We start from the raw sequence: 14598 nt of genomic DNA on the forward strand, positions 1-14598 counted from the left end.
TGGTGTTTGTAAGACCTTGTAGGAGATGAATAAATGAATGCACTAGGCGCACAAAACTATTAATGTCTAATACATCAATTTATTGTGTAAGAATTTTCTATGAGTGTTTGACCATAATTCGGCCAGTTCCATAAAAAGTGTATTGTATTATGATATTTTGGCTGTGTGGCATGACAGGTGCAAGTTGATTTAAATGTAAGAAGTTAACATTAACTCTAACTAGTTATATCTGATTGAACATTGAATAGTACTGTAAAAATATTTTTTTTGTGATTAGCCATTTTACATTAGAAAGTTGGGGAAATTTTCATTTTGTTGATTGCCCCCTGATATTAAATTTTTAATTTAACCATTTAATTATAATTATAATTGCTCGGGTCAAGACTTATCATTTGTTCTTAAAAGAGTCAGCACATTGATTTTATTATAATGGCTAAAAGTCTGAAAAAACTTCAAACTTCCTCGCTTGTTTTCAGTAATAAGCTAAACTGTTTGCACGGAGAATGTTGACTGCTCTATGTGGACATGTTATTCTATTCTTCTGTTCTGTGATTTACATATTATGTATATTTATATGCGATTTTTATATTTATATATGTATTTCTATAGTGATAAGTAATGTTGAAAACTGTTGCAAATAAAGCAAATTTGATTTCTTCTGTTTCTGCTGGTACTGAGAAGCAGCTAGTGAAGCCATGTGATGTAAGTACACATTTTTTTACATTTGACACAAATTAACTAAGCACTAAACAATTATAAGCAAAACTAAAAATAACACCTTTGTTTCTTTTACCTTTATTTCACTAAACTTTTGTGCTATTGGCTTTCTTATATTCAATAATTATACATGTATATCGCATACAATTTTCAACTCTAAAGTGATTTTACCTATTTGAAATTTATAATCTAACTCGCCCTTAGCATGAGTAAGATTTTATATTTATTAAATTATTTTTTCTATATACATTTTGAATCTTTAGCTTGACATTTACTTTGAAGCAGAGCAGCCACCACTAAAAGAGATTCCTCCTCCCTCACCCGCATTTCTCTATGAAAACGTGTCTGCAGCTAGACAGCGTGTAACTGGTGTGTTTTCTGGTCTTCTGGTAAGTTTAGATTTATTTGAGATGTGGGGTGGCAACTGAAAACTAAGCACTACTCTTGCCACAATTTTAAAGACTGTCATAGTCCTACAAATCATGATGTTTTTTGATGTTTTTTTTAATTTTTTTTTATTTTGTAGACTACTCATGAGAAAATTTCAAACTTCTTTGGTTCATTGGAATCACGAATTGTCAGTAAGTGAATTAAGATTATGTTTTGCAGTGCACCTATTTTTTGTGAGGAAGGGAGGGAGTGCGAGGGAGGGGGGGAAGAGGTGTATAAAATAACTTTGGCGGCAGACTGAGAAAGACTTGGCAGGAGGTTATAAGGACAGACTTGATACAGAGGAAGTTGAGTTTAGATCTAACACAGTCTAGATCAGATTGGAAGAGGGTCATTAATACACCCCGTCCAACCCATGCTAGCATGGAAAACGGACGTTAAGCTGGGAATGATGATGATGATGATGATGCTCAGATATGATAGATATAGATGGAAGATTTTTACCAAAGTATGCAAAGAAAGTATCACGTCAGCATTTTTGTGTTGTACTGTGCAGTTGCTGCTCGATAAATGGAACAACAAAATTAGTTCCTCAAGAGGATGTTTAGTGATAACTCGGTCCATGAGTGATCTCCAACCAATAAAAATAGCTTCACTCTGGCCTTAAATTAGGGAAATGATAAGTCACGTAAACAAGCCCTTCAGGCACATGCATAATATGGGTCTAACTGTTGATTTAAGTTATACTTTTATCCCTCTTTTTGCAGTGCTTTCATCCCTCTTTTTACAGTGCTTTCATCCCTTTTTTTACAGTGCTTTCATCCCTTTTTTTTGCAGTGCTCTCATCCCTCTTTTTACAGTGCTTTCATCCCTTTTTTTTACAGTGCTTTCATCCCTTTTTTTTACAGTGCTTTCATCCCTCTTTTTACAGTGCTTTCATCTCTTTTTTTACAGTGCTTTCATCCCTTTTTTACAGTGCTTTTATCCCTTTTTTTTGCAGTGCTTTCATCCCTCTTTTTACAGTGCTTTCATCCCTTTTTTTACAGTGCTTTTTTCCCTTCTTTTTGCAGTGCTTTCATCCCTCTTTTTACAGTGCTTTTATCCCTTTTTTTGCAGTGCTTTCATCCCTCTTTTTACAGTGCTTTCATCCCTCTTTTTACAGTGCTTTCATCCCTCTTTTTACAGTGCTTTCATCCCTTTTTTACAGTGCTTTTTTCCCTTCTTTTTGCAGTGCTTTCATCCCTCTTTTTACAGTGCTTTTATCCCTTTTTTTTGCAGTGCTTTCATCCCTCTTTTTACAGTGCTTTCATCCCTTTTTTTACAGTGCTTTCATCTCTTTTTTTACAGTGCTTTCATCCCTTTTTTTTGCAGTGCTTTCATCCCTTTTTTTACAGTGCTTTCATCCCTTTTTTTACAGTGCTTTCATCTCTTTTTTTACAGTGCTTTCATCCCTTTTTTTACAGTGCTTTCATCCCTTTTTTTACAGTGCTTTCATCCCTTTTTTTTGCAGTGCTTTCATCCCTCTTTTTACAGTGCTTTCATCCCTTTTTTTACAGTGCTTTCATCCCTTTTTTTACAGTGTTTTCATCCCTTTTTTTACAGTGCTTTCATCCCTTTTTTTACAGTGCTTTCATCCCTCTTTTTGCAGTGCTTTCATCCCTTTTTTTACAGTGCTTTCATCCCTTTTTTTACAGTGCTTTCATCCCTCTTTTTACAGTGTTTTCACCCCTTTTTTTACAGTGCTTTCATCCTTTTTTTTACAGTGTTTTCATCCCTTTTTTTACAGTGCTTTCATCCCTTTTTTTACAGTGCTTTCATCCCTTCTTTTTGCAGTGCTTTCATCCCTTTTTTTACAGTGCTTTCATCTCTTTTTTTACAGTGCTTTCATCCCTTTTTTTTGCAGTGCTTTCATCCCTTTTTTTACAGTGCTTTCATCCCTTTTTTTACAGTGCTTTCATCTCTTTTTTTACAGTGCTTTCATCCCTCTTTTTACAGTGCTTTTATCCCTTTTTTTTACAGTGCTTTCATCCCTTTTTTTACAGTGCTTTCATCCCTCTTTTTACAGTGCTTTCATCCCTTTTTTTACAGTGCTTTCATCCCTTTTTTTACAGTGCTTTCATCCCTTTTTTTACAGTGTTTTCATCCCTTTTTTTACAGTGCTTTCATCTCTTTTTTTACAGTGCTTTCATCCCTTTTTTTACAGTGCTTTCATCCCTTTTTTTGCAGTGCTTTCATCCCTTCTTTTTGCAGTGCTTTCATCCCTTTTTTTACAGTGCTTTCATCCCTTTTTTTACAGTGCTTTCATCCCTTCTTTTTGCAGTGCTTTCATCCCTTTTTTTGCAGTGCTTTCATCCCTCTTTTTACAGTGCTTTCATCCCTTTTTTTGCAGTGCTTTTATCCCTTTTTTTTACAGTGCTTTCATCCCTTTTTTTTACAGTGCTTTCATCCCTCTTTTTACAGTGCTTTCATCCCTCTTTTTACAGTGCTTTTATCCCTTTTTTTTACAGTGTTTTCATCCCTTTTTTTACAGTGCTTTCATCCCTCTTTTTTACAGTGCTTTCATCCCTTTTTTTTTTACAGTGCTTTCATCCCTTTTTTTGCAGTGCTTTCATCCCTCTTTTTACAGTGTTTTCACCCCTTTTTTTACAGTGCTTTCATCCCTTTTTTTACAGTGCTTTCATCCCTTTTTTTTTTACAGTGCTTTCATCCCTTTTTTTGCAGTGCTTTCATCCCTCTTTTTACAGTGCTTTCATCCCTTTTTTTACAGTGTTTTCATCCCTTTTTTTACAGTGTTTTCATCCCTCTTTTTTTTACAGTGCTTTCATCCCTTCTTTTTACAGTGTTTTCATCCCTTTTTTTACAGTGCTTTTATCCCTCTTTTTACAGTGCTTTTATCCCTTTTTTTTGCAGTGCTTTCATCCCTCTTTTTACAGTGCTTTCATCCCTTTTTTACAGTGTTTTCATCCCTTTTTTTTACAGTGCTTTTATCCCTTTTTTTTGCAGTGCTTTTATCCCTCTTTTTACAGTGCTTTCATCCCTTTTTTTTACAGTGCTTTTATCCCTTTTTTTTGCAGTGCTTTCATCCCTTTTTTACAGTGTTTTCATCCCTTTTTTTACAGTGTTTTCATCCCTTTTTTTACAGTGTTTTCATCCCTCTTTTTTTTACAGTGCTTTCATCCCTTCTTTTTACAGTGTTTTCATCCCTTTTTTTACAGTGCTTTTATCCCTCTTTTTACAGTGTTTTCATCCCTTCTTTTTACAGTGCTTTCATCCCTTTTTTTGCAGTGCTTTCATCCCTTTTTTTACAGTGCTTTCATCCCTCTTTTTACAGTGCTTTCATCCCTTTTTTACAGTGCTTTCATCTCTTTTTTTACAGTGCTTTCATCCCTTTTTTTACAGTGCTTTCATCCCTTTTTTTACAGTGCTTTCATCCCTTTTTTTGCAGTGCTTTCATCCCTTTTTTTTGCAGTGCTTTCATCCCTCTTTTTACAGTGCTTTCATCCCTTTTTTACAGTGCTTTCATCTCTTTTTTTACAGTGCTTTCATCCCTTTTTTTACAGTGCTTTCTTCCTTTTTTTTGTAGTGCTTTCATCCCTTTTTTTACAGTGCTTTTATCCCTTTTTTTTACAGTGCTTTCATCCCTTTTTTTACAGTGCTTTTATCCCTTTTTTTTACAGTGCTTTCATCCCTTCTTTTTGCAGTGCTTTCATCCCTCTTTTTACAGTGCTTTTATCCCTTTTTTTTGCAGTGCTTTCATCCCTCTTTTTACAGTGCTTTCATCCCTTTTTTTACAGTGCTTTCATCCCTTTTTTTACAGTGCTTTCATCCCTCTTTTTACAGTGCTTTTATCCCTTTTTTTTACAGTGCTTTCATCCCTTTTTTTTACAGTGCTTTCATCCCTTTTTTTACAGTGCTTTCATCCCTCTTTTTTACAGTGCTTTCATCCCTCTTTTTACAGTGCTTTCATCCCTTTTTTTACAGTGCTTTCATCCCTTTTTTTTGCAGTGCTTTCATCCCTTTTTTTACAGTGCTTTCATCCCTTTTTTTTACAGTGCTTTCATCCCTTTTTTTTTTTACAGTGCTTTCATCCCTTTTTTTGCAGTGCTTTCATCCCTCTTTTTACAGTGCTTTCATCCCTTTTTTTACAGTGCTTTCATCCCTCTTTTTACTGTGCTTTCATCCCTCTTTTTTACAGTGCTTTCATCCCTCTTTTTACAGTGCTTTCATCCCTTTTTTTTGCAGTGCTTTCATCCCTTTTTTTACAGTGCTTTCATCCCTTTTTTTTTTTACAGTGCTTTCATCCCTTTTTTTTGCAGTGCTTTCATCCCTTTTTTTACAGTGCTTTCATCCCTTTTTTTTTTTACAGTGCTTTCATCCCTTTTTTTGCAGTGCTTTCATCCCTCTTTTTACAGTGCTTTCATCCCTTTTTTTACAGTGCTTTCATCCCTCTTTTTACTGTGCTTTCATCCCTTTTTTTACAGTGCTTTCATCCCTCTTTTTACAGTGCTTTCATCCCTTTTTTTACAGTGCTTTTATCCCTTTTTTTTACAGTGCTTTCATCCCTTTTTTTTGCAGTGCTTTCATCCCTCTTTTTACAGTGCTTTCATCCCTCTTTTTTTTACAGTGCTTTCATCCCTTTTTTTACAGTGCTTTCATCTCTTTTTTTACAGTGCTTTCATCCCTTTTTTACAGTGCTTTTATCCCTTTTTTTTGCAGTGCTTTCATCCCTCTTTTTACAGTGCTTTCATCCCTTTTTTTACAGTGCTTTCATCCCTTTTTTTACAGTGCTTTTATCCCTTCTTTTTACAGTGCTTTCATCTCTTTTTTTACAGTGCTTTCATCCCTTTTTTTACAGTGCTTTCATCCCTTTTTTTACAGTGCTTTCATCCCTCTTTTTACAGTGCTTTCATCCCTTTTTTTACAGTGCTTTCATCTCTTTTTTTACAGTGCTTTCATCCCTTTTTTACAGTGCTTTTATCCCTTTTTTTTGCAGTGCTTTCATCCCTCTTTTTACAGTGCTTTCATCCCTTTTTTTACAGTGCTTTCATCCCTTTTTTTACAGTGCTTTCATCCCTTTTTTTACAGTGCTTTTTTCCCTTCTTTTTGCAGTGCTTTCATCCCTCTTTTTACAGTGCTTTTATCCCTTTTTTTGCAGTGCTTTCATCCCTCTTTTTACAGTGCTTTCATCCTTCTTTTTACAGTGCTTTCATCCCTCTTTTTACAGTGCTTTCATCCCTTTTTTTACAGTGCTTTTTTCCCTTCTTTTTGCAGTGCTTTCATCCCTCTTTTTACAGTGCTTTTATCCCTTTTTTTTGCAGTGCTTTCATCCCTCTTTTTACAGTGCTTTCATCCCTTTTTTTACAGTGCTTTCATCCCTTTTTTTACAGTGCTTTCATCCCTCTTTTTACAGTGCTTTCATCCCTTTTTTTACAGTGCTTTCATCCCTCTTTTTACAGTGCTTTCATCCCTTTTTTTACAGTGCTTTCATCCCTCTTTTTACAGTGCTTTCATCTCTTTTTTGCAGTGCTTTCATCCCTCTTTTTGCAGTGCTTTCATCCCTTTTTTTACAGTGCTTTCATCCCTCTTTTTACAGTGCTTTCATCCCTTTTTTTACAGTGCTTTCATCCCTCTTTTTACAGTGCTTTCATCTCTTTTTTGCAGTGCTTTCATCCCTCTTTTTACAGTGCTTTCATCCCTTTTTTTACAGTGCTTTCATCCCTTTTTTTACAGTGCTTTCATCCCTTTTTTTACAGTGCTTTCATCCCTTTTTTTACAGTGCTTTCATCCCTCTTTTTACAGTGCTTTCATCCCTTTTTTTACAGTGCTTTCATCCCTCTTTTTACAGTGCTTTCATCTCTTTTTTGCAGTGCTTTCATCCCTCTTTTTGCAGTGCTTTCATCCCTTTTTTTACAGTGCTTTCATCCCTTTTTTTACAGTGCTTTCATCCCTCTTTTTACAGTGCTTTCATCTCTTTTTTACAGTGCTTTCATCCCTCTTTTTACAGTGCTTTCATCCCTTTTTTTACAGTGCTTTCATCCCTCTTTTTACAGTGCTTTCATCCCTCTTTTTACAGTGCTTTCATCCCTTTTTTTACAGTGCTTTCATCCCTTTTTTTACAGTGCTTTCATCCCTTTTTTTACAGTGCTTTCATCCCTTTTTTTACAGTGTTTTCATCCCTTTTTTTACAGTGCTTTCATCCCTCTTTTTACAGTGCTTTCATCCCTTTTTTTACAGTGCTTTCATCCCTCTTTTTACAGTGCTTTCATCCCTTTTTTTACAGTGCTTTCATCCCTCTTTTTACAGTGCTTTCATCCCTCTTTTTGCAGTGCTTTCATCTCTTTTTTTTTTACAGTGCTTTCATCCCTTTTTTTTTTACAGTGCTTTCATCCCTTTTTTTACAGTGCTTTCATCCCTTTTTTTACAGTGCTTTCATCCCTTTTTTTACAGTGCTTTCATCCCTTTTTTTACAGTGCTTTCATCCCTTTTTTTACAGTGCTTTCATCCCTTTTTTTACAGTGCTTTCATCCCTTTTTTTACAGTGTTTTCATCCCTTTTTTTTACAGTGCTTTCATCCCTTTTTTTTGCAGTGCTTTCATCCCTCTTTTTACAGTGCTTTCATCTCTTTTTTTACAGTGCTTTCATCCCTTTTTTTACAGTGCTTTCATCCCTCTTTTTACAGTGCTTTTATCCCTCTTTTTACAGTGCTTTCATCCCTCTTTTTACAGTGCTTTCATCTCTTTTTTTACAGTGCTTTCATCCCTTTTTTACAGTGCTTTTATCCCTTTTTTTGCAGTGCTTTCATCCCTTTTTTTACAGTGCTTTCATCCCTCTTTTTACAGTGTTTTCATCCCTTTTTTTACAGTGCTTTTATCCCTTTTTTTACAGTGCTTTCATCCCTTTTTTTTGCAGTGCTTTCATCCCTCTTTTTACAGTGCTTTCATCCCTTTTTTTACAGTGCTTTTTTCCCTTCTTTTTGCAGTGCTTTCATCCCTTTTTTTTACAGTGCTTTCATCCCTTTTTTTTACAGTGCTTTCATCCCTCTTTTTACAGTGCTTTCATCCCTTTTTTTACAGTGCTTTTTTCCCTTCTTTTTGCAGTGCTTTCATCCCTTTTTTTTACAGTGTTTTCATCCCTTTTTTTACAGTGCTTTCATCCCTCTTTTTACAGTGCTTTCATCCCTTTTTTTACAGTGCTTTCATCCCTCTTTTTACAGTGCTTTCATCCCTTTTTTTACAGTGCTTTCATCCCTCTTTTTACAGTGCTTTCATCCCTTTTTTTTTTACAGTGCTTTCATCCCTCTTTTTGCAGTGCTTTCATCCCTTTTTTTACAGTGCTTTCATCCCTTTTTTTACAGTGCTTTCATCCCTTTTTTTACAGTGCTTTCATCCCTTTTTTTACAGTGCTTTCATCCCTTTTTTTACAGTGCTTTCATCCCTCTTTTTACAGTGCTTTCATCCCTTTTTTTACAGTGCTTTCATCCCTCTTTTTACAGTGCTTTCATCTCTTTTTTGCAGTGCTTTCATCCCTCTTTTTACAGTGCTTTCATCTCTTTTTTACAGTGCTTTCATCCCTCTTTTTACAGTGCTTTCATCCCTTTTTTTACAGTGCTTTCATCCCTCTTTTTACAGTGCTTTCATCCCTTTTTTTACAGTGCTTTCATCCCTTTTTTTACAGTGCTTTCATCCCTCTTTTTACAGTGCTTTCATCCCTTTTTTTACAGTGCTTTCATCCCTCTTTTTACAGTGCTTTCATCCCTTTTTTTACAGTGCTTTCATCTCTTTTTTTACAGTGCTTTCATCCCTTTTTTTACAGTGCTTTCATCTCTTTTTTTACAGTGCTTTCATCCCTTTTTTTACAGTGCTTTCATCCCTTATTTTACAGTGCTTTCATCCCTTTTTTTACAGTGTTTTCATCCCTTTTTTTACAGTGCTTTCATCCCTCTTTTTACAGTGCTTTCATCCCTTTTTTTACAGTGCTTTCATCCCTCTTTTTACAGTGCTTTCATCCCTTTTTTTACAGTGCTTTCATCCCTCTTTTTACAGTGCTTTCATCCCTCTTTTTGCAGTGCTTTCATCTCTTTTTTTTTTACAGTGCTTTCATCCCTTTTTTTTTTACAGTGCTTTCATCCCTTTTTTTACAGTGCTTTCATCCCTTTTTTTACAGTGCTTTCATCCCTTTTTTTACAGTGCTTTCATCCCTTTTTTTACAGTGCTTTCATCCCTTTTTTTACAGTGCTTTCATCCCTTTTTTTACAGTGCTTTCATCCCTTTTTTTACAGTGTTTTCATCCCTTTTTTTTACAGTGCTTTCATCCCTTTTTTTTGCAGTGCTTTCATCCCTCTTTTTACAGTGCTTTCATCTCTTTTTTTACAGTGCTTTCATCCCTTTTTTTACAGTGCTTTCATCCCTCTTTTTACAGTGCTTTTATCCCTCTTTTTACAGTGCTTTCATCCCTCTTTTTACAGTGCTTTCATCTCTTTTTTTACAGTGCTTTCATCCCTTTTTTACAGTGCTTTTATCCCTTTTTTTGCAGTGCTTTCATCCCTTTTTTTACAGTGCTTTCATCCCTCTTTTTACAGTGTTTTCATCCCTTTTTTTACAGTGCTTTTATCCCTTTTTTTACAGTGCTTTCATCCCTTTTTTTACAGTGCTTTCATCCCTTTTTTTACAGTGCTTTTTTCCCTTCTTTTTGCAGTGCTTTCATCCCTTTTTTTTACAGTGCTTTCATCCCTTTTTTTTACAGTGCTTTCATCCCTCTTTTTACAGTGCTTTCATCCCTTTTTTTACAGTGCTTTTTTCCCTTCTTTTTGCAGTGCTTTCATCCCTTTTTTTTACAGTGTTTTCATCCCTTTTTTTACAGTGCTTTCATCCCTCTTTTTACAGTGCTTTCATCCCTTTTTTTACAGTGCTTTCATCCCTCTTTTTACAGTGCTTTCATCCCTTTTTTTACAGTGCTTTCATCCCTCTTTTTACAGTGCTTTCATCCCTTTTTTTTTTACAGTGCTTTCATCCCTCTTTTTGCAGTGCTTTCATCCCTTTTTTTACAGTGCTTTCATCCCTTTTTTTACAGTGCTTTCATCCCTTTTTTTACAGTGCTTTCATCCCTTTTTTTACAGTGCTTTCATCCCTTTTTTTACAGTGCTTTCATCCCTCTTTTTACAGTGCTTTCATCCCTTTTTTTTTTACAGTGTTTTCATCCCTCTTTTTGCAGTGCTTTCATCCCTTTTTTTACAGTGCTTTCATCCCTTTTTTTACAGTGCTTTCATCCCTTTTTTTACAGTGCTTTCATCCCTTTTTTTACAGTGCTTTCATCCCTTTTTTTACAGTGCTTTCATCCCTTTTTTTACAGTGCTTTCATCCCTTTTTTTACAGTGTTTTCATCCCTTTTTTTTACAGTGCTTTCATCCCTTTTTTTTACAGTGCTTTCATCCCTCTTTTTACAGTGCTTTCATCCCTTTTTTTACAGTGCTTTCATCCCTTTTTTTACAGTGCTTTCATCCCTTTTTTTACAGTGCTTTCATCCCTTTTTTTACAGTGCTTTCATCCCTTTTTTTTACAGTGCTTTCATCCCTTTTTTTACAGTGTTTTCATCCCTTTTTTTACAGTGCTTTCATCCCTTTTTTTGCAGTGCTTTCATCCCTTTTTTTTGCAGTGCTTTCATCCCTTTTTTTTACAGTGCTTTCATCCCTTTTTTTACAGTGCTTTCATCCCTTTTTTTACAGTGCTTTCATCCCTTTTTTTACAGTGCTTTCATCCCTTTTTTTACAGTGTTTTCATCCCTTTTTTTTGCAGTGCTCTCATCCCTCTTTTTACAGTGCTTTCATCCCTTTTTTTTACAGTGCTTTCATCCCTTTTTTTTGCAGTGCTCTCATCCCTCTTTTTACAGTGCTTTCATCCCTTTTTTTTACAGTGCTTTCATCCCTTTTTTTTACAGTGCTTTTATCCCTTTTTTTTACAGTGCTTTCATCCCTTTTTTTACAGTGCTTTCATCCCTTTTTTTACAGTGCTTTCATCCCTTTTTTTACAGTGCTTTCATCCCTTTTTTTACAGTGTTTTCATCCCTTTTTTTTACAGTGCTTTCATCCCTTTTTTTTACAGTGCTTTCATCCCTCTTTTTACAGTGCTTTCATCCCTTTTTTTACAGTGCTTTCATCCCTTTTTTTACAGTGCTTTCATCCCTTTTTTTACAGTGCTTTCATCCCTTTTTTTACAGTGCTTTCATCCCTTTTTTTTACAGTGCTTTCATCCCTTTTTTTACAGTGTTTTCATCCCTTTTTTTTGCAGTGCTTTCATCCCTTTTTTTACAGTGCTTTCATCCCTTTTTTTGCAGTGCTTTCATCCCTTTTTTTTGCAGTGCTTTCATCCCTTTTTTTGCAGTGCTTTCATCCCTTTTTTTTGCAGTGCTTTCATCCCTTTTTTTTGCAGTGCTTTCATCCCTTTTTTTGCAGTGCTTTCATCCCTTTTTTTGCAGTGCTTTCATCCCTCTTTTTACAGTGCTTTCATCTCTTTTTTTACAGTGCTTTCATCCCTTTTTTTGCAGTGCTTTCATCCCTTTTTTTGCAGTGCTTTCATCCCTCTTTTTACAGTGCTTTCATCTCTTTTTTTACAGTGCTTTCATCCCTTTTTTTACAGTGCTTTCATCCCTCTTTTTACAGTGCTTTCATCCCTTTTTTTACAGTGCTTTCATCCCTTTTTTTACAGTGCTTTCATCTCTTTTTTTACAGTGCTTTTATCCCTTTTTTTTACAGTGCTTTCATCCCTTTTTTTACAGTGCTTTCATCCCTCTTTTTTGCAGTGCTTTCATCCCTCTTTTTACAGTGCTTTTATCCCTTTTTTTGCGGTATACTTTCATCCCTCTCCTTTTTGAAAAATACCATGACTTTTTATTCAAAAATAGTTTTTAACTAATCTCTTATGAAGTGTTGCACTTGTGAGATGTTTGCAATAAAGTTAGACAAAGTCGTCATCCAATTGAAATTTGCACACTGAAGTTGGAGTCAATATGCGTGGTCTTTCAAGGTGTATTATTTTTCTGAGACATTATCTTGCTGCTTGGACAAGAACCATTTTGAACATAAAGCATCAAACACAAGAATTTCCGATTTAGTGGACAGAAAATTCAAATTGTTTTCTTTCCATGAGAGATAAGGTCTTTCAACTGTCTATATAAAGCTTTTGGTTTGTTCTTTTAAAAGCCAAAAGAAGTTCGTTACAGTTAAAATTTTTAATCATTGAAATTTCTGTAAAAATTCCGCTTATAAGTAATTAATGAGCTGCTTTAAGGGACCAAAAAAGAACATTACACCCAACGAATGTTCCAGCTATCAACGGTTCTAGTTATGCGACAACATTTAAGGGAATTTATCCCTGTAGTGAAAGAAAAAAAGATTTTACTAAGCCGAAGTTTTACTTATAAGGGTCCAGTTGTCGATCATCAACTGTATTTATATGTTTTTGTTATCACACCGCGGGTTTTGCATTATTGAAATAAATAGCGATAGCTCCTAGTATTAAGGGTTCAACATATTGAGCTTCATTTTGACAAGCGGCAACTGTATCTAGAAACCCTTATGAAGATGTATACAACAGTAAAGTATGATGATTTTTGTTTTTTCAGATGTATACAACAGTACGGTAGCAGATCCATATTTTTTGTTAACACCGGGCGTGATCACATTTGCTACTGTGAGTGGAGCTGTTGTTGCTGGGAGAGGACGTAAGTTCTTTGATGTTTAGTGTTATGAATGCATACTTGAGTAGCAATTTTCAGTTCTTCCAAAAGCAGAGAAACTTCGCTGCACAAAAATTTGGTGAAAATGCCGAATTTTGTCAATTTAGGCCAAAAAATCGTGCAGAATTTAAAATAGTTGATCATGCGCCTATTGAGGAACAAAGTTCATCACTTCCCTTAAAATGTCGCATGATTTTGATTAAATGGACAATAGATACTGCATTTTGCAGCTCTTTTTTATTTACTAAAACTGCTCTATTTTCAGGAAGAAATATATTTTCTTTTATTATTCGCCAATTTAAATTCACGCCAAATTTCGCAAAAAAACTTTCATTCGTCAAATTTTCTCCGCACCGACAATTCCATTTCAGACAATCGCCAAATAAAATCCAGGTCTCTATTTAAAGGTTGTGATAAAGAAAATAATAAAGGATTGGTTCCGTTGATCTTATTGTAATTAACGCGAGACTTTTAGTTAACTTTCACACAATCTCATCGTCGCTTACGTGTTGCAAAAGTCGATCTTTGTTTAGCTTTTTAGATTCCATTTGGCTTAAAAATTTTTAATCATTATTCGCTTCGTTTGTATTTGTTCATGATCTGTTATTTTTGTTGGAGAAAAAATGAAATTGAGGACAAACAATCTCTTTGCAGGGCGACCATTTAAAAGATCTTTCTATGCAATAATATTTGGTGCGACTGCCACATCGATCTGTTATCCTGAACGAGCTTTAGACATCGCGACTACGGGATATTATCACACTACTGGTTCTTTGAGCAAGCTGAGTACGTTGTGGAATGAACGAAAACAAACAACGACTGAGAGAGTCGTAAAAGATATTAAAGACGATAAAGCGACAACGTCTGAGGAAAACAAAGAAGATATTAGTGAATCAGAGGAATTATCACATGATCAAAATGCAACCAATGAGAAAGACTTTGTAGTTGTTAATAGAAATGACGTCATTGCAGCAGAAAAAGCATCGCAACAACAAGAATTAAAAGTCACACATTATGATGTTATTAAAACAGACGGTAAAGCATCTGACGTCGTTGTTAAAGAAACAACAAACACGTCAAATGACATCACGACGGACGACAAAACAAATATCGATAATCCGCACGTGGAAGGCGATTACGGACAATCGGATCCTACTGATAAGGACATGTATAGTACACGATCTTAGTTCCCTGTTCTATGTCGGGTGTACGTCGTTCTATGGGAAAATAGAATTTTTTATGTATTAAAACAACAAACAAACAACAAGTAATGAACTGTATGTAGTGTTGTTAATTTTTATGGAAGTTACCTAAAAAAAATCATGCTTGGGCTGTTTTTAAAAACCTTCCGAATTTTTTTGAAATAAGTGTCAAAGTTATAAAAAGATAAACTTAAATACTGTCAGCCAGTATTTACGTTTTTTTTTCTCTTAGTTCAGGAATTTTGTCTTTCCCTTAATTGTGTGGAAAGAAATACTGTGTTAGAAATTGAATGTTTTATTTTATAGCTTTAAGTCATAAAGAAATAATTTGAGAGTAAGTTTTGCAAATTTGAAACCTATTTGCAAAATAAAATTGTCTAGTCGCACAAATGTATGAATTTCTTAAAGGAAAAAGTTCGGATTTTTTTGGACGTTCCGAACAGCCTTCTCTCAAAAGTTCAATATTATTTTACTTACAGTTTAGGTAACGTCTTAGGGTTTCTACCGATTTTCTTTTAAATTTATTCAGGGCGCATCCAAAAACTAGACAAAAACATTT

General features: G+C 34.8%; 1 protein-coding gene across 1 annotated transcript; it reads left to right on the forward strand.

Annotated features, from left to right (window-relative positions):
- The first annotated feature begins 585 nt into the window (after positions 1 to 585).
- LOC130647018 (MICOS complex subunit Mic27-like) lies at positions 586 to 14160 on the forward strand. The gene is made up of 5 exons (XM_057452726.1): positions 586 to 702; positions 981 to 1106; positions 1244 to 1298; positions 12724 to 12822; positions 13492 to 14160. The coding sequence occupies exons 1-5, from the start codon at positions 619 to 621 to the stop codon at positions 14022 to 14024; spliced, it is 897 nt and encodes a 298-aa protein (XP_057308709.1). The 5' UTR covers positions 586 to 618; the 3' UTR covers positions 14025 to 14160.
- Positions 14161 to 14598: the final 438 nt, after the last annotated feature.

This window comes from Hydractinia symbiolongicarpus, chromosome 6, assembly GCF_029227915.1.
Source record: "Hydractinia symbiolongicarpus strain clone_291-10 chromosome 6, HSymV2.1, whole genome shotgun sequence".
NCBI lineage: Eukaryota > Metazoa > Cnidaria > Hydrozoa > Anthoathecata > Hydractiniidae > Hydractinia > Hydractinia symbiolongicarpus.

Excerpts from the sequence above, each read along its gene's own strand:
- LOC130647018 (XM_057452726.1), top strand. The coding sequence starts at position 619 with ATGTTGAAAACTGTTGCAAATAAAGCAAATTTGATTTCTTCTGTTTCT. Across the intron at positions 1,107-1,243 it reads GTGTGTTTTCTGGTCTTCTG|ACTACTCATGAGAAAATTTC; the intron begins GTAAGTTTAGAT and ends TTTATTTTGTAG. Across the intron at positions 1,299-12,723 it reads ATTGGAATCACGAATTGTCA|ATGTATACAACAGTACGGTA; the intron begins GTAAGTGAATTA and ends TTGTTTTTTCAG.